General features: G+C 33.7%; 2 protein-coding genes and 1 long non-coding RNA gene across 3 annotated transcripts in view; 1 reads left to right on the forward strand and 2 right to left on the reverse strand.

The window, feature by feature from the left end:
• Positions 1–3488, forward strand: part of LOC137388305 (leucine-rich repeat protein lrrA-like) — a 51458-nt gene extending 47970 nt beyond the window's left edge. The window contains exons 12-14 of the mRNA XM_068074794.1: positions 1836–1980; positions 2929–3068; positions 3344–3488. Of these exons, the coding sequence (XP_067930895.1) occupies positions 1836–1980; positions 2929–3068; positions 3344–3488 (430 nt within the window). The remainder of the gene's footprint in view (positions 1–1835; positions 1981–2928; positions 3069–3343) is intronic.
• Positions 3489–15704: 12216 nt separating this feature from the next.
• LOC137388306 (uncharacterized) lies at positions 15705–17291 on the reverse strand. Its single transcript, XM_068074795.1, has 3 exons — positions 17151–17291; positions 16717–16813; positions 15705–16288 (listed from the first exon to the last, which is right to left on the reverse strand). The coding sequence occupies exons 1-3, from the start codon at positions 17289–17291 to the stop codon at positions 15909–15911; spliced, it is 618 nt and encodes a 205-aa protein (XP_067930896.1). The 3' UTR covers positions 15705–15908.
• Positions 17292–17521: 230 nt separating this feature from the next.
• LOC137388938 (uncharacterized) lies at positions 17522–20175 on the reverse strand. Its single transcript, XR_010978046.1, has 3 exons — positions 20053–20175; positions 18948–19044; positions 17522–17641 (listed from the first exon to the last, which is right to left on the reverse strand). It is a non-coding gene; the product is annotated as an uncharacterized lncRNA (long non-coding RNA).
• Positions 20176–26327: the final 6152 nt, after the last annotated feature.

Consider the following 26327-nt stretch of genomic DNA (forward strand, 5'->3'; position numbering starts at 1 on the left):
GACCTTGTCTTTCAAAGAAGAGACATTTTCGTTTCGTACCTTTCTAATCAGGAGACTTCTGACTAAACTGTGAACAGTTATAAAACTGAATAGAAGATTGCAAAGGAGACTATTGTATTAAATTTTCTTAAATCTGCCATTGTTTTTGAACCTTTGGCAAAGTTGCTATCAAAACGAATAAAAATTTTACAGCAATTTTAGCTACTAATATGACTTAATCAGGTTTTTGTTCTTGCAGATTCTTTCTTTGAATTAATTTTAGTTTGAAATCTGTTTATTAGTTAGCAATCTCTATAATATTGAGTATGATATATGCTTAGCTTATTGCAAGCAGAATCTGTGTGTGTTTCTAAAAGCGTTGCTTCACAAACTATGGCTCGGTGATTTTTGCTAGACATGCATGTGTCCAGTGGCTACTTAACTTCAGCAACTGAAGACGTGCCTAGTTGCAGAGAACATGTTAAAGTTGGATGTCTTTTTGTCACCTCCAATGACTTTTTGGAGAATGGCTAACCTGAAATTGGTATGTCGGGGGTTCCCGGAACTGTGAAAAGGATATACATGTATGTTAATTGACAGCGGTTTATTTTCTCACCACTTTTCAAATGACGCAAATGTGATCACAGGCGGCGATTTTGATAGTATGACAAAATTTGGTTAAGTTTTTAGCCGCTAGTAAAATATTAATTGAAATATACACAAATATATATATTATTTAATTAAGCCTTACTAGTCTTAGTTTTTGCACTTCAAGTACTAGTAATATATGTTCAACTTGGCTTAGCAAGTGATGATTTATGACAAAGTGTTACCTATTCCAACTCCTACTTAAAATATATAATTTCCAAATAGAATTATTGCTGATGAACTGAAGTAAACTTTTTACTGCTCCACAATAAGTCAACCACTTGTTCTCGTAGAAAGGTTCAAATCTATATATTTTAAACAAAACTGTCGGTCCCCTTTACCATTCGCAAGGCAGTCAAACAACAAAATTGAAGGTTAAGAGCCATTGAAATATGTGTTTACTAACTAAATATATTATGTATACAAGTTTACATTCATGACAGGCAATCAAGAATATACATGCAAAAATCATGTGCGGAGTATGACTCTGCCTCAATTAAATCTGTCGAGTTGAGCTCCTTGGACAGTCAGCTGAAAATTCTCCACATAAAGGAAGAAATCCGTACAGTATAACATCAACTAAGTATACCTCCTGACTAGGTTTACAAGCTGATACAAGTATACATACCTACTAAGTATGCAAGCCAATTCTAACATCAATAGTGTCTTGTCACTCATAAAAAGGTCTGTAGATATAAACAGTCTACCTTCAGCAAAGTCAACCAATTTCTCTAGAAACCCCCTTGAGTACCCTCAGTGGAAGTGGCATTTGACTTGTATAATGAAGAAAAGGACCTATCCCCAGCACAGAAGCTGTCCCATTTGCAAACCTATGTCAGCGGTAAGGTACTGAAATGTTTACAAGGATATATTGTGTTCAATACTGCTGAAGCACATACAGAGGCCAGAAAAACATTGGACAAACGATACAGTGATCCGTTTGAAGTTGCTGATGCTTTCAGGGACCAACTAGACTCTTGGCCAAAAATCAATGCCACAAATCCCGACAACCTTGGAGAATATGCTGATTTTCTCATACAATCAATACTAGTCACGTCAAAGATTGACGAATTTGAACGTCTCAATGATCCATGAGAACTAAGAAACTTTGTGCGTTTTTCCCCAATCACCTAGTCAAGACATGAAGCCGCGAAGTCACTCTCTGCAAATTTAAGAAAAGCGAAACCCAGTTTTATCTGAATATGCAGACTTCGTTATGAAAAGGTTGTCCTAGCCTGTAATAAGACTACCTCATTTGATGCCCTAACAGACAGGAAGAGCAACTCGAGATCTCAGACTATTAAACCAGAGAAATCCCACAACTTCTTTGCTCATGCCACAGGTGTGAATGAGGTAAGTCTCACTAACGCTCATGATAAAAGTCCTGTGTTGTACTGCCTCTTCTGCGATCTTCATGGTTCACATGACCCTACGGTTTGCAAAAAGCTGTTTAAACTCTCAAATGATGAACAACAAACCTTCTTCAACAGAGAAAGTCTCTGTTTCAAATGTTTGAAACCAGGGCACATCATGACTGACTGCATTGAAATAGTCATCTGCCAACAAAAGGCCTGTGGTAATATGCACCCAACCTGTACACATAAATACAGAAGGTAAAAGCCAGCAAACACCAATGACAAGCCCAAGCTAAAACCGCCATCTACCCGGATCAATACCACTCAATGCAATTCAAATACAGTAGATGCAGAAATACATGTCGCCAAATTAAAGGATATTGGCAGCATACCACAGAAGAGGATCATCTCACTTACTACTATGATTGTTCCTGAAGGTTTGTCTTCATCTGAAGATCCAAACAAGGGAATACTTACATATGCGCTCTTGAACACAATGTCAAACACCTCAATCATCCTTGATGACATTTGTGAGACTCTTGCTACCCGTAAAACAAGAATACAGCTGAAGATATCTACAGTCACCACATGCAGGCAAGTCTGATGGAGCAATGAAATTTTAAATTTGCGAGTCTGAGCATTTAATTCTGGAAAATCTGATGCCATCACAATATCAAAGGCATACTCGCAAAGCTCAATCCCAGCAAACAGAGGCCATATTCCTACTACACACACAGCAGGTTAATGAGAACACCTCAGGCACATTAATAGGCATTTCGCACCACTGCAAGTTTGTGAAATAGTACTCATAATAGGCTACAACTGCTCAGTCGCATTGCTCCCCTCATCACCGTTTGGAACAAATCTAACCTCCCACTACCCACTCCCACGGTTAGTCAATCATTGGCGGTTAACTTGCCTCTGATTCTAGCTAATACATTTGCAGAATCGAAACATCACATCAGAGCTCACCAAAGGGGAGGTAATACCTTGTTTGGAGGATGATCTCTCTGTGATCCATAGTACCCATCGTATGTCTCAGCATGATCTCCAGTTCTTAAAAAGATGGAAACCTCCATCAAGCAGGTAGATAGCTTTTATACCAAGCCAATCTCATTCAAAACTGCCCCAACACTACCACACAACATGCGATTACGCCCTTAGAAGATTCAAAGGACTAAACTTACGGCTAAACCACAATCCTACAATAAAGAGCAAGTTCTTTGAGTTCATCCAATATTTTATTTCAAAAGGGGGAGCAAAACCACACCAAGATTTGAATGAGCTTGGATGGTAAGTTCCTTATAACGGTGGCACTTGTCCGTAAAACCCGGCAAACTCAGAATAGAATTTTATTGTAGTGCAACATTCTGCAACCATTCCTTGAACCGACTGCTTCTACAAGGTGCTGATCTCAACAATAGTCTGACAGGTCTGCTGTGTCGGTTTCGGAAAGACAAAGTTGCAGTCACATGTGACATCAAAAAGATGTGTCATCAGTTTTGAGTGGACCAACCATACAGAAAATACCTTCGTTTCCTATAGTATAAATCTAACTCTTCGGATATTATAGACTATCAGATAAGTTTTCATCCCTTTAGTGCTGTATCATATCCAAGCTGTGCAAATTTTGTCTTGAAGAAGATGGCAGAGGATAACAAAAATAATTTTCCACAATTGACAAAATTTGTTCAACAAGGTTTCTGCGTTGATGACGGCTTGATCAGTGTTCCCACAGCTGAAGATGCAGTGACAGTGAGGCTCATGTCTGAGACCAAGAAAATGGTGGCACCGAGCAACCTGTTTTCCATTGATTTCTGTCAAATAATGACGCAGTATCTAGAAGTCTGGAATATGAAAAACTAAGAAACAAGGTAATCACGCCAGATTTGAGTAAAGAGAGAGCTCTTGTACTATGCTGCAATAACACACAAGATGCATTTAAATTTTTGAAGGTCGAAATCAAGTCTTGCATCAGACGTGGTATACTCTCCACTATCGCTTCGGTGTTCGATCCACTTAGTATTCTCACTCCATTCACCTTGAAAAGAAAAGTACTACTTAAATTCCTTTGTCATGACAAAGTTGGGTGGGATGAACCATTGACTACCAACCACATAACTGGTTCGATCAGCTGGAAGAAAAGTGCTAATGACCACATTTCCTTCAAGTTCAGCGATGCTACCCAACTCCAGAATTTACCAATAACTGCAGAGCAGAACTTCACAAATTTAGCGACGCTTCCACCGTCGCATACAGCATGAGCAATTCTAGTCTAGGTAGAAACTGGAGTATCTTCAGAATTTACAGAAAAAAAAAGTGGAAAAATGCCAAAATCAACCTCAAGACTGGAGCTGTGGCAATAGTTATGGACCTTAAGCTACTTCAATGCAACTGGCAACTTGGGAGAGCAACTGAAGCACAGACCAAAAGTAGTGGCTATGTGAGGCATGTGACCTAGCAAACGGCCAAAGCACACTGAAGAGACCAGTTCACAAGCTAATACTCCTACATACAACTCCAGATATTTAGAAAACTAGAAGGTTTTTAGAGGGGGTATAATGGAGGTAATCAGGAATTATTCTTTTGCTATGTGCAGACTTTCTGTAATACGCTGATAAGCCGACCGTGCATAAGTATCTTTCTGTCCATTAGGCAACTCATAGTTTACAGCACAGGCTAAGGATTAACTTTTGCCTGCCATATAAAAGCACACCTTGCCACAGTTGGGAACAGGACAAATGAGAACTTCACCACATAAACACTCGTCCTCAATCACACTACGCTGTTAGTAACAATATATTTGCTTGTCTGTATAGACAGATAATTAGAGGTAAAGAGCCTTCATTTGGTTTGTTCATACATTCACTTTATTTAGTTTTGTGTACATAATATATAACTGCACTCATTATGGACATTATCTCTGCAGTTTAATGGTCAATGTAATAAACGTATGCACACTCATCCCAAGCATGAGTCATACTCATTTGGCAAATCCATACAAGAAGTAACAACGAGCAAAATAAATGTATAATACAGCAACGTATAATATGTATGATGAGCGACATGTAATACATCTTATGAGCAACATATAATATGTATGGTGAGCAACATATAATATATGTATGAAGGGCAACATATAATACGTATGATGAGTAACATATAATATGTATGATGAGAAACATATAATATGTATGATGAGCAACAAATAATATGTATGATGAGCAACATATAATATTTATGATGAGCAACATATAATATGTATGATGAGCAACATATAATATGTATGATGATAAACATATAATATGTATGATGAGTAACATATAATATGTATGATGAGTAACATATAATATGTATGATGAGCAACATATAATATTTATGATGAGCAACATATAATATGTATGATGAGCGACATGTAATACATCTGATGAGCAACATATAATATGTATGATGAGCAACAAATAATATGTATGATGAGCAACATATAATATTTATGATGAGAAACATATAATATGTATGATGAGTAACATATAATATGTATGATGAGTAACATATAATATGTATGATGAGCAACATATAATATGTATGATGAGTAACATATAATATGTATGATGAGCAACATATAATATTTATGATGAGCAACATATAATATGTATGATGAGCGACATGTAATACATCTGATGAGCAACATATAATATGTATGATGAGCAACAAATAATATGTATGATGAACAACATATAATATTTATGATGAGAAACATATAATATGTATGATGAGTAACATATAATATGTATGATGAGCAACATATAATATGTATGATGAGCAACAAATAATATGTATGATGAGCAACATATAATATTTATGATGAGAAACATATAATATGTATGATGAGTAACATATAATATGTATGATGAATAACATATAATATGTATGATGAGTAACATATAATATGTATGATGAGCAACATATAATATATATGATGAGTGACATATAATATGTATGTATGATGAGCAACATATAATATATATGATGAGTAACATATAATATGTATGATGAGCAACATATAATATGTATGATGAGCGACATGTAATACATCTGATGAGCAACATATAATATGTATGATGAGCAACAAATAATATGTATGATGAGTAACATATAATATATATGATGAACAACATATAATATGTATAATGAGTAACATATAGTATGTATGATGAGCAACATATAATATTTATGATGAGCAACATATAATATGTATGATGAGCGACATGTAATACATCTGATGAGCAACATATAATATGTATGATGAGCAACATATAATATGTATGAAGGGCAACATATAATATGTATGATGAGCAACAAATAATATGTATGATGAGCAACATATAATATGTATGATGAGCAACATATAATATGTATGATGAGCGACATGTAATACATCTGATGAGCAACATATAATATGTATGATGAGCAACAAATAATATGTATGATGAGTAACATATAATATATATGATGAACAACATATAATATGTATAATGAGTAACATATAGTATGTATGATGAGCAACATATAATATTTATGATGAGCAACATATAATATGTATGATGAGCGACATATAATATGTATTATGAGTATCTTATAATATAAATAATGAGTAACATATAATTTGTATGATGAGCAACATATAATATGTATGAAGGGCAACATATAATATGTATGATGAGCAACATATAATATGTATGAAGGGCAACATATAATATGTATGATGAGCAACAAATAATATGTATGATGAGTGACATATTATATGTATGATGAGCAACATATAATATTTATGATGAGCAACATATAATACGTATGATGACCAGCATATAATATGTACAATGAGTAACATATAATATGTATAATGAGAAACATATAATATGTATGATGAGTAACATATAATATGAATGATGAGCAACATATAATATTTATGATGAGCAACATATAATATGTATGATGAGCAACATATCATATGTATGATGAGTAACATATAATATGTATGATGAGTAACATTTAGTATGTTTGATGAGCAACATATCATATGTATGATGAGTAACATATAATATGTTTGATGAGCAACATATAATATTTATGATGAGCAACATATAATATGTATGATGAGTAACATATCATATGTATGATGAGTAACATATAATATGTATGATGAGTAACATTTAGTATGTTTGATGAGCAACATATCATATGTATGATGAGTAACATATAATATGTTTGATGAGCAACATATAATATTTATGATGAGCAACATATAATATGTATGATGAGTAACATATCATATGTATGATGAGTAGCATATAACATGTATGATGGGAAACATATAATATGTATGATGAGTAACATGTAATATGTTTGATGAGTAACATATAATATGTATGATGAGTAGCATATAACATGTATGATGGGAAACATATAATATGTATGATGAGTAACATATAATATGTATGATGAGTAACATATAATATATATGATGAGTAACATATAATATGTATGATGAGTAACACATAATATGTATGATGAGTAACATATAATATGTATGATGAGTAGCATATAACATGTATGATGAGTAACACATAATATGCATGATGAGCAGCATATAATATGTATGAGGAGTAACGTATAATATGTATGATGAGTAACATATATTGTGTATGATGAGTAGCATATAATATGTATGATGAGTAACATATATTATGTATGATGAGTAACATATGTTATGTATGATGAGTAACATATAATATGTATGATGAGTAACATATAATATGTATGATGAGCAACATATAATATGTATAATGAGCAACATATAATATGTATGATGAGTAACATATAATAAGTATGATGAGTAATATATAATATGTATGATGAGCAACATATAGTATGTATGATGAGCAACATATAATATGTATGATGAGTAGCATGTAATATGCATGATGAGTAACATATAATATGTATGATGAGTAATATATAATATGTATGATGAGCAACATATAGTATGTATGATGAGCAACATATAATATGTATGATTAGCAACATATAATATGTATGATGAGCAACATATAATATGTATGATGAGTAACATATAATATATATGATGAGCAACATATAATATGTATGATGAGTAGCATGTAATATGCATGATGAGTAACATATAATATGTATGATGAGTAATATATAATATGTATGATGAGCAACATATAGTATGTATGATGAGCAACATATAATATGTATGATGAGCAGCATATAATATGTATGATGAGCAACATATAATATGTATGATGAGTAACATGTAATATGTATGATGAGTAACATATAATATGTATGATGAGTAACATATAATATGTATAAAGAGTAACATATAATATGTATTATGAGTAACATATACATGCAATATGTGTGATGATTGGTTGTTGGGTGTACTTATGTTTGCAGTATGTGTTACCGCTATATATTATGTCACTAGTCAAAGCTCTCCATGCCCGTCATGATTTGTTTATGTAAGAAAACAAACAAAAAAATTTCATGTTACTGTGATATTATTTTAGTTATAATATTTATATTCTAAATTCGTTATGTTACTTAAAAATAAGTATCCTATGTTAGAGTTTTACTAGTTTAAAATTTTTTTATTTTTTGGTTGGACACAATGAAGTCACTGAAAAAATTGATCCTTGCTCATAACCCTCTCACAGAGGTCCCTGACTCTATCACTGCATTGAGTTCACTAGAATAATTGCAGCTATCATACTGTGGAATACAGAGCTGCTTTCAAATGACTTTTTTATGACTCAAATCAAATCATATCCCACAAACTACAAATCAAATCAAATCCCCCACCCTTGTCAGCAGGTTTGAAGCAAATCAAATCAAATCGATTCAGCCCAATAACGAATTCAAATCCTGAATCATTTGAGAATGATCTGAAATACTCTTTCAAATTGTTCGCTCAATTGTTGCATATTATGTTCAATCCACAGTATAGCTGAAGCGGCGTAGCCTGTACTCCTATTCATAGGACCTGAACCAGAGAGAAAAGGTAAGGGGTTTGCCCCCGCTGCCCGTTTTGGGTTCTATGGATAGGAATAGTATAGCTGTATCTTTGTGCCACTATATGTATTATGTATGCTAAATTCATCACTAGATACGGTTTTGTTCTTTGTTTTACGAGGTATGTTGAAACATCATTGCAGAGCAGATCATACCATTGGCTCGATACATCAATGAATGAGTGGAGGGTTTTGTAACAGTCTACTGTCATGGCTGTGACTTTGCTTTAATTGAAGCTTTTATGCAAGAATGTACAAATGTAAAAAAAAAACTTTAGATACTTGTTTAAAGTTACACAATATAAGATACAAATATAAGATAAAACCTGAAAATATTGGCAAGTGAAACACAGTTACTGAGGCTTCAACTTGAAAGAGACGAAACTAAGCATTGAGCCTATAATTACCAGTTACATAATAATAACACATTAATTTTACTTAAATACACTTGTTGCGTTTTAGAAAAACTAGCTTGCGCAAGTTTTCAGATGCTAAGAAGCTCCTGTGTGACCTCATGATGAAGCCACTTTTACTAAAAACCCGTTCTATGGGAGCTGATGAAGCTGGTACTGAAAGGACCTTCTTGCTAAGCCTAAGGAACTTGCTAAGCCTCAGTAACTGTGTCTCACCTTGCCAATAGCTTAGAGTGTTACAAAAAGATCTGCTTTTCGCCATATACTTTTCAATCTCTTGATTTACTGAATCCAGGTTACTTGTACTAGCTAAAGGTGCTCTATTCAAAAAATCAGTGAACATATCTTCATTGTCACATATTTGTATTTGCTTCCTTTTTCTGTACATCGTCTTTTTTAATCGAAATCCCGTTTAAAGTATTTTACTTCACTTATTAAGTAAGTGACTGTGTATAAATTATTATTAATTATAATACTATACATATAATAAGATTATTTATATAATAAAAATGTGTACTACATAAATGGTAATGTTAAAACCATGAATGATATATAAATATTACATTTATTATACTTACTTGGATAGAATTTTATTGTTATGCTATTCATTTATAATTTAAAATAATAAATTAAATCAAAATTTTATTTAATATTATTCTAATAAATTTGATATAGCAAATAAAATCTTAATTTAGTAATTAAATTTTACCCAATTATAATATAATGCATATTTATATTCATGAACATTGTCATTACTGTGAATATTGAATGTGTCTGCGTCATTGAATAGTATTGTATGGAATATTATATACATGTATCACAAAACTGTAATCATTCATTCATGCCGTAGGCACAGCACAAGTAATTTTTATTTTGACTAGTGACTGTGAGGTTAGAGTGGGATAGTCACAACCAATTTCTAGCAATCAAATAATTGACATCAAAGTATTCAATGCCAGCACCACAACTACAAACATGCCTTTTCTAGAACTTACCAGAGCTGCTCATGTCGATTTCTTTTACACACACGATTCGCGGTCCTTCTCTTTGTTCTGTAGAGGGACACGCACGTGGTGGCTTAGCCTAAATATCGATGGTTCGCATTTCATGCCAAAGTTTGGGTATAACTTCGCAAACGTCGTAAAAATGTTTCGATTGGTTACAGAAGACAAGGCTATCGATAGCAATGTGATTTGATTTATTTTTCAAGTCAAGTCTTCAAATCAGCCCAAAACTTCAAATCAAATGAAGTTACTTCCAAAACTTTTCAAATCGAATCAAATCAAATCACCATTTGTGTCAAATCAGTACAATGTGATTTGTTTCAAATATTCAAATATTCAAATATTCAAATCACCATGATTTGAAAGCAGCTCTGGTGGAATAAGACAACTCCAAGAGAAGTAAATATGTATACACTTTATAGGAATATGAGAGCACATTTCATTACCTATCAATACGCAGTCATGTGTACTTCTTTCTCATCTTAATTCCTTTGTAATTCAACATCTATTACAGTACCAGCTTGTGTACTTATTATTTTCTCTCAGGACTGAAACAAAAGCTAGTAATCTTTGTTAATTGTATGAAACTCTCAAATTTCTCTCCAACAGCTCTGTAGCTTTAATGATGCATTAACTAGATTTTTATAAAACCGTAATAGCTAATTTTCGCAAAAGTCGTTTGCATTAAATGCATTTTTTTCTTCAACTGGCAGAAATAGAATGTGTTGAATTAATTTAATAAGGTTTCGCTTGGCTTGAAACCAAGTTTAAGACAATTAAAATTCTTTCCTAATAAATATTTATGAAAATATTATTAAAGTTTCTTGTCAAGTTTTTACACAGCTGCAAAAATTTTTAGTTGACTTACTAATGTTTGTCATATGCATTGGACATTGTAATATAGCCTTTAAATTAAATTACCTATATAGCTGTTTTATAAAGTTTATTAAAACTATATTTTGTGAAAAGATTAAAATATTACAACAGCAAAATAATTTTTGAACGAAAAAATTTACTTTTGTAGTGTTAGTATTACTTTAATGTTTGTTTTTTTATTGAAAAACAGTCAGAATTTAATGGTTTATGTCTAGAGATATACCATATCTAAAATACCTTTATCAGAGACTAAGTGTCTAGAGATACATCATATCTAAAATACCTTTATTAGAGACTAAGTGTCTAGAGATATATTATATCTAAAATACCTTTATTAGAGCCTAAATGTCTAGAGATATATCATATCTAAAATACCTTTATCAGAGCCTAAATGTCAAGAGATACATCATATCTAACATACCTTTATCAGAGCCTGAATGTCTAGAGATATCTCATATCTAACATACCTTTATCAGAGCCGAAATGTCTAGGGATATCTCATATCTAACATAATTTATCAAAGCCTAAATGTCTAGAGATATATCATGCCTAAAATACCTTTATCAGAGCCTAAATGTCTAGAGATATATCATATCAAAAGTGCCTTTATCAGAGCCTAAATGTTTAGAGATATCTCATATCTAACATATCTTTATCAGAGCCTATATGTCTAGAGATATTTCATATTTAAAATACCTTTATCAGAGCCTAAATGTCTAGAGATACCTCATATCTAACATACCTTTATCAGAGCCTATATGTCTAGAGAAATATCATATCTAATATAAATTTATCAGAGCCTATATTTCTAGAGTTACATCGTATCTAAAAGACCTTTATCAAAGCCTAAATGCCTAGAGATATCTCATATCTAAAATACCTTTATCAGAGCCTAATTGTCTAGTGATATTTCATATCTAGCTTACCTTTATCTGAGCCTATATGTCTAGAGATATCTCATATCTAACATACCTTTATCAGAGCCTAAAACATATATGAACTTCTCACTCTTAAATGATTGAGAAATAAACATTGATTAAATAATGTGACAGAAACATTAAACTGTCTCTCTGAAAAACTAGATAGTACCACCAACAACTTTAGTCTAATTCATTTACACGAAATCTCACAAAGAGTGACTTAACACTTTATGTGTAGAAAGCTATGTTAACTGATGATATTTATTGAAAGGAACGGCTGGGCAGACAGCTTTATAGATAAAATACGTAATTGGTTCAAGGTTATGGTTCTAGTCTCAGTGTGTAATACTACATGCATATATTAGGGTACAAAGCAGCTGCAGTAATAGCAAAATAGTCATTTCAATCATAAAAAAAGGTTTTGAAAACCAGTTTCAATTACTGCTGCTGTAGAAGATTTTTCCTGCCTCTTTTTTCGTTTGAAAGGTAAAGTTTCTAGATGTGATCATATGAACTAAAATAGGTTTCATGAGCATCAAAATAATCTTTTTGTCATTCATGAAGAGCAACAAGAATAATATGCAATATGCATAATAATTATTGCTGGGTATGCCTTAAAGTGTAAGAGATGGTGTCAAAGTCAAATGAATGAAGGATTGAATAATTAATTTAGTTAGAAGCTGATGGCTGAACTATGTTATGTTATTAGGAAAAACTGGCTCATTTTTCAATTTGGGTGTATTATTATTATTGGATTAAGTTAAGTCGGAAATATGTTGATTAGCTCGCAATCCTTGACAATGAAGTATAATATATGCTTAGCTTTTTTTGCCAGAGAAGTCTGTGTGTTTCTAAAAACATATTATCACAAATTATTGCTCCTTTACTTTGGCTTTACATGTCTGCATCAGGTGGCAATTGAACCTCAACGAATAAAGACATGTCCAGTTGCAGATATAGTTTTAGGGTTTGATGTCATTGGTGTCCCCACCGGTGACCTCTTTGGGAAAACACACTCTAACCTGTAGTTTGTAAGTTTAGGATTTTGAACCTGTAACAAAACCTATGTTGACACAATTGCCAATAATATCTTTTTCTCATCACTTTTTGAATAACAATCACAGTTTCAGTAGTACACAGGAAGTCAGTAAGCCTGTTAAATAGATCCAGCAAGTGAATGATATTAGTCATTCATCATTTAACTATAATAATTACCTGCGAAGGTTAATAGACAATAAATGCAGAGTAAATATATCGTCACTGTCTAGTATTGGTCTAGTGTCAATTGAGCATCATATTTGATAGATAAAATTCATTAACTATCATCAACTAGGAATTGTCACCTTTAGTATGTTGATGGTGACAACCATTAGTTCAGCCATTCAAAAAAGCATTCTACCAAAATGTGATCACAGACAGTCATTTTGATAGTATGACAAAATTTGGTTTAGTGTTTGCCACCAGCATGTTGTTTAGTGAAGTATACATAATTAAATATATTATTTATCTTGACATCAATATATTTAGTTTCTACACTTCAAGTAGCAGTAATAGATGTTAAACTCAACTTCATAAGTAATCATTTATGAAACGATTTTACCTGTTCCAACTTCCTGCTTACAACATCTAAATTCTAAATATAAATATTGCAAATGATTCTTCGTAAACCCTTTACTGCTCCAAAACAAGCAAACCACTTGTTAGAGTAGAATAGTATATATTTATATATGAGAAATATATAGATATATAATATCTATATATATTGTATAAATATTTCATTAAGAAAAAAGTAACACTGTAGTTTTAAATAACAAGAAATATAAATATGCAAAATGACCACTAACAGCACTCTACTGTAAATAGTTTCATGTTGTGTGAAAATAAATTTGTTGAAATTTATAGATATATATATATATACATAAACAAAAAAAAAATTATAAAACATCACAATGATTTTATTTTTCATTCGGGATGAGCAACATAAAATATGTATGACGTGTATTTGCTGGTTATGCCTTAAAGTGTAAGGAATGGTGTCAAAGTCAAACGATCAGAGAATTACATCTATAATTTAGTAACAAGCCGAGGGTCGAACTATGTTATTTTATTTACACAAAAACTTGGTCATGCAAGTTAATTTTAGTCGATTATTAATAATGGATTAATTTTAGTTAGAAATCTGTTGAATAGTTGGCCTCGTAAGTATCAAGTACATGTATGATGTCTGCTTAGCTTATCACAAGCAGGGTCTGCACCTGACTCTAAAAGCTGTTTCACAAACTATGCCTCTGTGATTCTGTTAAATTTGTCTTTGTCCAGTTGCAATATATTCTTGATGACTGAAGATATGCCTTGTTGCAGAGAGCATTTTAAACCATAACTGTCACGAACCACTTTTATCGTATTTACTAGGTACATTGTAAATCAGACACGCTGATTCCGATTTTGTACTCAAAATAAAGATTAGTCCACTAACCTTCAAAGTCATTGAGGCTTTTTAAAGCGTTTCAATGTCCGTTTCGAAAACAACACAATCAGCATTACAAGCTCCGCCCATAAATATGTGACGAAACCTAGTTTTTTCAGAAACGGAAGTTCGGAATGTTTAGTCCGATTTGGAATAATAGATGTATATACACAGAGAGAAATTTTGATTGAATTTTAAATCATTATTAAATCTAAATTCAGGGTGACAAAACTGTACTCAAAATTGATTTAATTGGATTTAATAATGATTTACCTATGCCAACGCATACTGTGGCTATTAAATCATATTATGATTGATAGCTGAGCTCCTGTACAGCTTTGCTAGTGCCTTTTCAATCATATAATGATTGATAGTTGAGAATTTGTACAGGCATGGGAGCGCTCATTCAATTATATTATGATTGATAGTTGAGTCATTGCACAGGTATGCTAGTGGTTTTTCAATCATATAATGATTGATGGTTGAGCTTCTGTACAGGTTGCTAGTGCTTTTTCAATCATATTGTGATTGATAGTTGAGATGTTGCGCAGGTATGCTAGTGTTTTTTCAATCATGTAATGATTGATAGTTGAGCTGTTGTACAGGTATACTAGTGCCTCTTCAATCATTTAATGATTGATATTTGAGTTGTTGTACAGGGATGCTTTTTGTGGAAATAACCAAAACTAAATCATTGTGTGATTTAGTGCTGTGCTGCCATGGATGCTCCCTGTTCGAACTTGTGGCCCAGCACCTTGACTAGCAATGCTACTGCGCAGTTTGGGCCTCATCATTTTTTCTTTTTCTTTTTTTTCTGTTTTCATATTTTTGATGAAACAAAACAAACAAACAAACTCTGGTACTATCATTTTTAAATTACAATAAAAATTGTGATTTTATACCAGGAGAAGACAATTACACATTGAGGTTAGTTATTTACTATGAATTATTTTATTTCCATGAAATACGGATGGTAAATGAATGTATAAGCATAATATAATATGGTAGCGTTAAAGGTATAAAATGAATAAAAAAGGTTTAAAATGAACGGTTTTGTGATTATGTATTTACATGTGCATGTTTATAAATATAAAAGAGAAAATATATTGTGTATTAGCAATACCAACCAAGACACCATCAGTTGGAGTTCTAGAGAAACTGTTGCTGACTATCCCCCATCATTTGAAGAAATCTCCTCTGCAATGCAGAGGCTGTTGACATCAATGATGAGGGCAGCCGTAACAGACGTTCCACCAGAACCCCAACTGATGAATGGGCTTGGGTATGGTACTTCTGATTAAAAACAAACAAGCACTTGACATAGGCCAGAAATACATCTACCTCAGTTGCCATTGGGAACACTGCTCCCGTTGGCAAAACCAGGTAGATGCACCCCTGTGCCTTTGTCAAGACAATTGATCCTATTCTTGTATCATCCAGGATACTTTGTGGGTGTCTTTCCATGAAGAGGCTGGTTGCTGCCGACTTGCCCCTCAATACACATTTTTTCAAATCGTCTAGCTTGTCACCTATAAAATCACAAGGATAGTAAGTTCTTAGTTTTATGGATACAAAAAATTGTACTTCTGATATATGCTGTTGTAGTCATCTAGCATGACGATGGGAGATAATGCAAACCTCTAGCTCATGTAAACTAAGCTACAACTAGTAATATAGTTTTGTGGGTAGGTGAGGTTAATGATTAGGAGTTATCTAACTCTGTGTTAAGAGTTAGGAGAAGATGATAATACAACTCATAACTAATCACTCATGTAAAGTTGGGTAATTATTATAATACAAGTCATAACTAAACTCTGCTACAACCAGCATTATAGTGATGTGGGTAGGTAGGGTTGGGGGATGATTATATTATGTAACTGATTAAAACTAGTTTTGGATATTGTTTGTAGGAGTGAGTATAGAGTTATAACCATGGGTGTCATGATTCTCCACATACCTTTCTTCTCTGTCATAATCATGACCATGTCGGTAAAAGCATCTGCATCGGCAGCCTCCGTCTCCAGACCAATTATCAATCTGAATTCATACTCGATCTGTGTAATCAAATGACAATTATTAATTTAAGGCTACTGGCAAATAGTTGGGCTGGTATGTATGGTGAAACTATGCTGATGTGGCTGCACCATGGTGAGGCTGTTTTTGAATTGATTTTTTCTATCACTAGTATGAATACTACAATGGCACCCATTCAAAAAACATTCAAAAGGTTGGTGCATCAGATTGAGTCCTTTTGAAAAAAGTGGGATTTGCCTCCCCTTTGTGCCATCCAACAGTACACATCATTATAAACAATGAGTATTTCGAGGGAAGCAATTATTAGTCTATTCAAACAGACTATGAAATAATATGACAAAAACCTACAGTACGTACCATTTCAAAGCCTCTTGTCAGGTGCGGCCATCCCTCAACAAATTTCGTTATATCTATATTCTCCTCTAAAAGATGGGTTCTTCTTTGAGTAAAGGTTTCGCTCAGTAGCTTTTTGCTTTCTTCGTTAAGTAGAGCATCCATGTTTGGTGCTGCTGAAATTTATATATCTCGAATTATTGTTTTGAGTTTTTGTGTTGGTAGGAATCCGATATCAATGTGTGTTTCAATGAGCTACATGCAAATGTGCATTCCTGAAGTAATAATCAATACATGCATATGTATGATAGGCTAACCGAGTGCAATCATTAACTTGCATAGTCCACAAAAAATTTTAACTCATGAAACATACCAGTTGACAGTTTAGCTTTATTGGGTGGCATAGTATCTAAACCTGTTCTCCTTTTTTTTATCAGCACCATTGATCTTTTGATATTTTTAATGCAATAGTCAATGGCCCCTCCTTGGGTAGGCCTTGTGTGGAACAAGTGGCCCTGTAAAGAAAAATATGAAAACTGTCTATAACCACCCTTTATAATACCCTTTTTTACAGCTAAACAAGTAACAATATTAATATCTACCCAAGATTTACAATAGCGTAAGAGCTCATTGGCCGTTATTTTTCATACATCTGCGTTTTTGCAAATAATAAACAGTAATTTGAATCATAAAAGATATATAACCAATCTTGAAGAGGATTTTATGCGTTTCAACTCATGTTAATCTTTTCTTGCTGGAGAGCAGGTGTCTAAAGACAGATTAATGATTAAGAGATATCTAAATCTGTTTTAAGAGTTGGGAGATGATAATAATACAAGTCATTACTAGTAGCTCATGGAACCTATGCTACAACTAGTAATATAGTGATGTGGATCTAAGCAGGGTTAATGATTAGGAGTTATCAAACTCTGTGTTAAGGATTGGGAGTTGACAATAATAACACAAGTCATAACTAATAGCTCATGGATCCTATGCTATAACTTGTAATATAGTGATGTGGATCTAAGCAGGGTTAATGATTAGGAGTTGTCTAACTCTGTGTTGAGTTGGGAGATGATAATAATACAAGTCATACATAATAGCTCATGGAACCTATGCTACAACTAGTAATATTGTGATGTGGATCTAAGCAGGGTTAATGATTAGGAGTTGTCAAACTCTGTGTTAAGGATTGGGAGATGATAATAACACAAGTCATTACTAGTAGCGCATGGAACCTATGCTACAACTAGTAATATAGTGATGTGGATCTAAGCAGGGTTAATGATTAGGAGTTGTCTAACTCTGTGTTGAGTTGGGAGATGATAATAATACAAGTCATACATAATAGCTCATGGAACCTATGCTACAACTAGTAATATAGTGATGTGGATCTAAGCATGGTTAATGATTAGGAGTTGTCTAACTCTGTGTTGAGTTGGGAGATGATAATAATACAAGTCATACATAATAGCTCATGGATCCTATGCTACAACTAGTAATATAGTGGTGTGGATCTAAGCAGGGTTAATGATTAGGAGTTGTCTAACTCTGTGTTGAGTTGGGAGATGATAATAATACAAGTCATACATAATAGCTCATGGAACCTATGCTACAACTAGTAATATAGTGATGTGGATCTAAGCAGGGTTAATGATTAGGAGTTGTCTAACTCTGTGTTGAGTTGGGAGATGATAATAATACAAGTCATACATAATAGCTCATGGAACCTATGCTACAACTAGTAATATAGTGATGCGGATCTAAGCAGGGTTAATGATTAGGGACAATCTTACTCTTATTCATAACCTAAAAACTTACGTATGTCACTCCACTTGGATCTTTGTCTCCTTTCAGAGCAGGGAATGCAGTTACCAGATGTGCTGCCAACTCTCTCTTGTCAGTTGCAGTAGGGGAGCTACAAATGCAGTGATTATATTACACAGGTGCTGATAGTTCTTGGCCATGTGACTAACAGATAAACAACATAATTCCATCAAACAATGCAATTTACATAATAGTCTAGCATAGCCACATTTCTGTAGTCCACCAATACAATAGATACATAATATAAGGCCTACAGGCAAGACATTCCTTTTTTGGCTAAATCTGGAAGTCAAAACATGATTATGTGGCAGAAGCTTCATTATTAACATAATCGTTAACATAACCCATCTCCAACTAACAACCTATGTGACAGATACCTGTTTGGATGTGTTTTCCTCCACCAAAATGTTCTGAATGTTATTCTGAATGATGCGAGTCAATTTGGTTTGCATAATTTCTTAAGATCAAAATTCTAAGCTTAGTATTGGTTAAAATAGGCAACCTGAATACCAGGTCATCAAAAGCGCCAGCATTTTCAGTGTTTCGCTATTTTTGTTACTAGGCGTAAGTAGCCTAGGATAAAGGGAAGTCATATAATTATAGTTTTTGTGTGTAATAGACAAAGAATTGAAACAATGCTGGCCTTATAATGTAAACATAATCTGAGTTAGGTAATTCAAAATCTATGCCGCGACCCTTAACAGCTACTATTTGTTTCGCATGCCTTTAGCATTGTTTAACAATCTATATTAAAGATGTTCTAAGGTGATCCTTGAAAAGAGGAACTGATCCAACTCTTCAAATGTTATTGAAATTCTCTTACCTGCGACTGGCATTTATTTAAAAAAATTGGATTTGATCTTAATATGAAGGTAAAATACCAGTAACATAGTTTAAACATGTCTTCCAAAGATATTATTTGAAGTTTGTTTAATTTGAAATTGAACATACTAAAAGCGACATCATTATCATAAAAGGAAAAAACCACAAAAATACCACGCGATGGCATTCTTGTGAAGATTGTTTTGTCAGCCCTGAATGGTCAATATAGATTAACTCAACATACTCCTACAATTTGAATTAATGTATTTCAACTTACTTGTTTTAACTCCCTCTGTTTCCTCATAAGGAGTGTTTGTGCTCTTAAAGTCATGTTAGGCTGAAGCTTGGCCAGCTGGTGTTCCGTCAGCTCTATAAAAATATCCTCGTCAACTCCTTGGTCTGAAAATGATTTAAAAATTTTAGTTATATATTATGGTTGAATATGTGAGCAATTTTTTCATAGTTGTTTTGTTCTTTCTTTGAGGTTACATGTTCTATTATATGTTTTAAACAACAGCTAATACATATTAAATTATAAAATATTTGGGATTGTGAGTTGTCTTAAAAATCCCAATACAGCCACCATTCCTTTTGCTCCAAGTGATGTGCTTGTGTTCTATGATTTTTGGAATATTCAATAATGTAGTTCTCAGGAATTTTATATTGCTTGGTTGCAAAAACATTATCATGACATTTACAATAGATTTTTGGCTAAATATTGCCATGTTGTATGTTATACAAACTCACCATGACAGGTTTTCACAATTGACTCTCCAAATGACTGCAGAAAGTGTGATGACACAGATGGCGCGAGCTCTTCATAATTACATGTACTTGCTTCTATATTGTCTATGTCGTCACTACGATATGTTTGATAATTATCTGAATAGTTGTCCATTGTGTTGTGTTCTCTACGAAGTGCTCGCTTTAACAGTGTCAAGTGCAAAATGACCATTGCCAGCTTTAATTCTACAATGTTGATTTAAAAATGCCTACCTTGTTTTCATTGGTCACTGCTATGATTAGGCTGCCCAGTGTCTGACCTGCTTATCATCATCATAGATATTGGGAATTCATAGCTGTAAAGTCAGTAGACCTGCACGATTTGTCTCCCCATGCCAATTCGATTATCGACCTCAACTTCAATCGAACACCGTTTATGACCAACACACATTAGGACTCACCACGGTGTCAAACGATGTCACAATTGATTGCGGTTAGCCTGACACCGAGGCAACTTGAACATCCTCATTTCATGAACCCTAACTTCAAATTTTTGTAATGAAATTTAACCCTTTCACTGCCAACCATGCACAAATTCAAGTATCTACCCAGTGCCAGCCATTTTACCGAAAACTGCCGATATTGCTTCATGTTATGTATACAGTAATTTTTCAATCTCTATCTAGAGCATGTTTGTTACGGTACATATTTTATTTTGACAACATTTTAATTAACATTGCTATCCAAAAATTCAATGGATCTATACTTTGTGCGATGATAAAGCTATGTGAAGCTACGATCGATGCGAAGCTAAAACGATTCTCCACAATGTTCCTTACTCTTACAAAACTATTACTTTCACCACTATCAAAGACAATGCTACTACTTTAATTATTAGTATGACCACGAAATTCTGAATTGGCTACAATGTGATCAACATAACTAATTACCTGTTTTCTGACTCGCGCGCGGTACTTAATGAACTCACACAAAAAAATGTTCATTTTTAGGTTAGAAAGGTTAAAATTGCTTCGTTGTTTTAGGCTGATTTTTCTAGAGAAGTTTTCGGACAACATTGTCATCTTCATAAAAGTCTTAAAGACCGTGGGTTATGTTGTCAACGAATAATAAAATCAGGTTACTACGTAATTGCTGGGAAAGTCGCAATAATTCATCTATGGCAGTGGACCCTAGAAAACGCATAAATGCGTTTATGGCAGCGGGAGGGATAAATAGCTTTCGAGAATGGATGTGATATCTACGTATATGTAAAGTAAAAATTAAAAAACCTGTCAAGAGAAAGTAGTGTCAATTTCCATGGATTATTCCGTGTAACTGCCCAAGCACGCAGGCATAGTTTTTATGATATGGAAACCGAAACCGCGCCTCAAACTCACACCGGTTAACCGGTGTTTTCGGTTTTGTCCGATGTCAGAAAATAAAATATTCCGCTCGATTTAATATAAACTAACCGCAACCACGGGATCAAACCGAAACATTTTGCAGGTCTAAAAGTAAAACATGGCCAATTTGTTGTATTTAGCTGAAATACTGTGAATAATAGTTAACCGTGAATGCAATGATTTGATTTTGTATTTTCAAGCTAGAAATCCAAAAAAATTTAAAAACCCCAAGATGGCAACATAAGTAAAAAAAAGGCATAATGGATATGGGTTAATCTGGACAGACTCTTTTGGAGGGAGAGAGAGCCATGCCTCTATCCCACCACGCAAGATGTGTAGTGTTGCTACTTGATTTGACATAAACCAAATAGCTTATCTTATACTGAATATTGTATTATGGATACATTAATCATTTCAGTTGGGTTGAGTATCAGATAGATAGTGCAACAGTAGCAGAAATGTGCAGTGTCAAAAATGCATTACTATCATGGTTTCTCCTTATTACCAAGTAAATCAAATTTTGTGTACACAGCACCAATAAGTAGCAAAATCGACATCTGTATAATACTGTGTATCAATGCCAGCTCATGGCAGACCATGGCCACCCCCTTGGCTCACATATAACCACCTTAACTCCATGTTCTAAGCAACACTTAACACTTATAAAGTAAAAAAATACAGATTACAGAGCTTCTGAGCACTACAAATGACGATGCAACTTTATAGGAGAAATCAATCTTCACCCAGTAAAATAAAATACATTAAAGGTTTCTATGTATCGGATTAGGTGAAAATAATTGCCAGATAGTTGCTCCCAACCAAATGTTTCACTGGTAGAAAGTGTATTTGATCGAGATCAGGCAAGGCAAAAATTCCTAAACAAATGTAATGTAGTAATTTATTGAAGTATCTCATCTTTTTAGCTTTAGTAGAAAGCTTACAGGTGGCTCCAGCAATACTATATTATTCACTTATCTTCTACTCCATAAACTACCTTTGGTTTATTGAATGATGAAGGTGAAATTAGGAGATTTGAGTCAGACAATGGCCATTGAATGGGTGGTTTGAAGCCATCAATGAAAATAGTAAGGGGATAGAGTTTTGTCAATAGTACAGCCTCAAGCTTAGATTGCAGCAGTTTGGATACATTAGCTACATGCTACAAATAGAGGATTTCAGAGTCAAGTTTATCCTTAAAGTTTAATCAAGAAGGTAAGTTGTCTTAGCTATTCTATCTCTGGTGAAATACAGTCATACTGGTGACAAACATAAATGGGCCATTAATGATATCCATGAAGCATTGGTAAAACAACTGTGACTGCAATGCACAATAATTTTTATGATTTGCTGAAACTTTATTTTTGTTTTCATTGAGAATGGCAGAATGGCTTCAGTTGCCTCAAAACCTGATATACAATGAGCTCTACCAAAAACCACTCCCTTCAAAAGGCCACCATAATTGAGGTGCCAAGCCATATATAAATAAATTCTATATGGCTTAAATCGATTTCAATGTAAATTATTTACATTTAAATCATACTCATTTCAAGGTATCATGAGTTTTGCTGTCGATCAAGGGGTGGTTTCAACTACCTGTTTCTACTGCAAAACCAAATTACAGAATATTGGTATTAAGACTGCTTGGGATCATAGTGTACAGTGCTCAACGAAACATCCTGACAGCAAAAAGAACAAAGTGAGTGATTATAATAGCTAAATGTTGTCAATAAAAATGTTCTTCTCAGCTGTGGCTGTAATTTGTAATATTACCAGGTCGCTTTAGTTGTCGTGTTGGCCCATACCAAAAGCAAGCACTCCCAATAACTCACAGCGTCATTGTTTCATATACAGCATAAATCCCATCATTGAGTTAAGTTATGTAACTCATGGCGTCTGTTAATAATGAAACAAGGTATAACCATGATGTAAATAAACAATCATATAGTACATGTATTAGATAAGTGTGGTATCAGTAATAGAATAATACTACATGTATGTATGTATGTACTCATACATGACTGTAGCCTTTTAATCTTGTGAGATTTTGAAAGAAAAATTCCACAAACTTGGTCCAAACTTTACTGCTTGTATAATAGGAACTAATAACCCAATAGAGTTAGAATATAACTCAATGAGTACCCCTGAGGTGTCAGTTTGGAGAGGGAGGTATAATTAAAGGTGATGTTGTAAATTTTTATTGAAGCCCATCTACTTATGCTGTCTATTTCCTTTTGTACTATTTTTTAGATAACCTGCGGTGGTTGTGAAAAAAGTTTTGTCTCTACAAATACGAAAGTTCGTAAAGCACACTATACCAACCATCTAATCACAACTCATAGAGAAAATTCATCAGGTATGTAAATTCCATTGATAAATTTCCCTATTTGAAGAAGTAGTCTGACCTTTGCAAAAGGTGCGTAACTGATCTCACCCGATCCAAACTGATGGTACATTATGCGTACATTATGCAGTGTCAGACAGCAATAAATTCATTTTATTACTCCTGAAAGGTTTTCCTTCAATACGATTGAGTGACACAGCAAAATCATACAACAGCCAAGCTTCTAATGAAAATGTTGAACTGTGTGAAGCAACGAAGGATGACTGCACAAATGATGAAACGAAGTTAGTTGGAGATGTATTTGGAAGTGAAGAGACAAATTCTTCTGCCATTTTAGATACTGTGACGAGGTGAGTCATAAATCATAATTATTTTTACACATACATGTAGATACAAATTGCGCATTTCTACCTCGGCCAAAAAATAACAGTGAAGTTATTAACACTACCAGATATAAATAGCAAGTGAACTCAAGGTGTATCACGATGAAAAAATTTCCATGCTAATCATTGGCTGATAGTGGATAAACATCACTGTCTGTTTGCATGAATTTTACAGAGCAATAAACTCGAGAAGTAGGTACACCTACTTCCTTAGTTGGTGCATCTTCCTCAGTTGAACTTCCTTTCTTGGGAGAATATCTGGAAAGTTTGAACAAACTGAGACATGAATTTATTTATAATTCTTCAAATGTATAAATTGTTCATATGTATCAATCGAGGGGGCTGTGCCCAGTTCTCAGGAAGGGAGGATGTCCAGTACTTTTTATTTATTGTCTGTTAGTTTCCAATACCAATTTTAAATCCAGCTCTTCTGTCCAGTTCCAATTAGGAAACATATAATTTTATGAATTAACCCAAGCCTGATGTGGTTCAAAATACAATACATTACATTTCTTAGTTTAGTCAACTCAACTGCCATGTCATTCTCACAATCCTTTTGCTGGAGGGAATGGTCTGGTTTTGCTCAATTATCTAACCAGGTAGGAGATTGCTTTGCTCGAATAGTAGTGATAAAGGCTGCTGCGAATTGAAGCATGATTTGCAGCAGTCTTTGAATGCTTGCAATAAAGCAGCATCGTGGTTTCATAATCCATTTATTATGGCACCAACCTTTATGATTTTTAACAATCCGAAAGCTAGCGGATAACCATGTTTGAATTCGATATCATCTAGCCTGGGCTAGCCACTGCGAGATTTTTATTAAGTGGGGCTGGTTGTTGCATACAACAACAGCAATCAATATCTCAAGCATATTGTTTCTGGAAGTGGCCAACATTCAGTCCAAGTTATGAGTGTTTTAAAGTGGTTTGACATACTTTTTAGTAGCAGCAATGGAAGAAGCACACTTGAATTATATAGGGCACATGTTTTTCTTGAAAATAACCTTTTTGAAAAAGAAACTATTTTGGGGGTGCCTACTAACTTTAAGTGGGGCTGGTTGTTGCATACAACACAACAACAAACATCCCCTTTGTATAGGCTCGTCAAGGCTATATATCATGGCTTGATTGTTAGCCGCGCTCGCTACATACAATGAACTAAATGGGCCAGTCTCTATGTTTTTTACAAAAGCATTGCGATGCCAAAAGCATTGCCATGGCGACAAAAGCAGCGCATTGTGCAGCTTGCTCAATTGAAGATAACAGTTTATGCACAATCCAACAAAAGTTTTAGGGCATTGGTGAATAGATGTTATTGGGCTCACTGAATTAGGAAGGCTTTAGCATAACAGCCAATGTGTTTATCATCTAGTATGTCCATTTATATAAAAATATATCGACTACAACTAACTTGACACACACTGAGTTCAGGCTACAATACAACAATATTAGATAGAGGGTTTTACCATTGTATGAATTATATCTAAAACTGCCTACCAAAGCAATGTTTAGCTGATGACCCCGTTTTCAACATTCTTTTATTGTAGCTCATTCCATTTTTTTGCAAGTGAGAAAAGGTTTGATACTATAATTTTATCTGGTTTTAAATGTACAACTAATTAGTCAAGAGCTTCACAACACAATGCTATGTTTATCAAGGAGAATGTATACAAAGCTCTAATTATTAATATGTACACAACTTC

The sequence above is a fragment of the Watersipora subatra genome, chromosome 2 (assembly GCF_963576615.1).
Source record: "Watersipora subatra chromosome 2, tzWatSuba1.1, whole genome shotgun sequence".
Classification (NCBI taxonomy): Eukaryota; Metazoa; Bryozoa; class Gymnolaemata; order Cheilostomatida; family Watersiporidae; genus Watersipora; species Watersipora subatra.

Bases quoted from the DNA above. Each gene is read 5' to 3' on its own strand.
- LOC137388306 (XM_068074795.1), bottom strand. From the start codon at position 17,291: ATGGATGCTCTACTTAACGAAGAAAGCAAAAAGCTACTGAGCGAAACC. The intron at 16,814-17,150 runs GTACGTACTGTA...TTGATTACACAG, and splicing joins TGACAAGAGGCTTTGAAATG to ATCGAGTATGAATTCAGATT. The intron at 16,289-16,716 runs GTATGTGGAGAA...GTGATTTTATAG, and splicing joins GATTATGACAGAGAAGAAAG to GTGACAAGCTAGACGATTTG.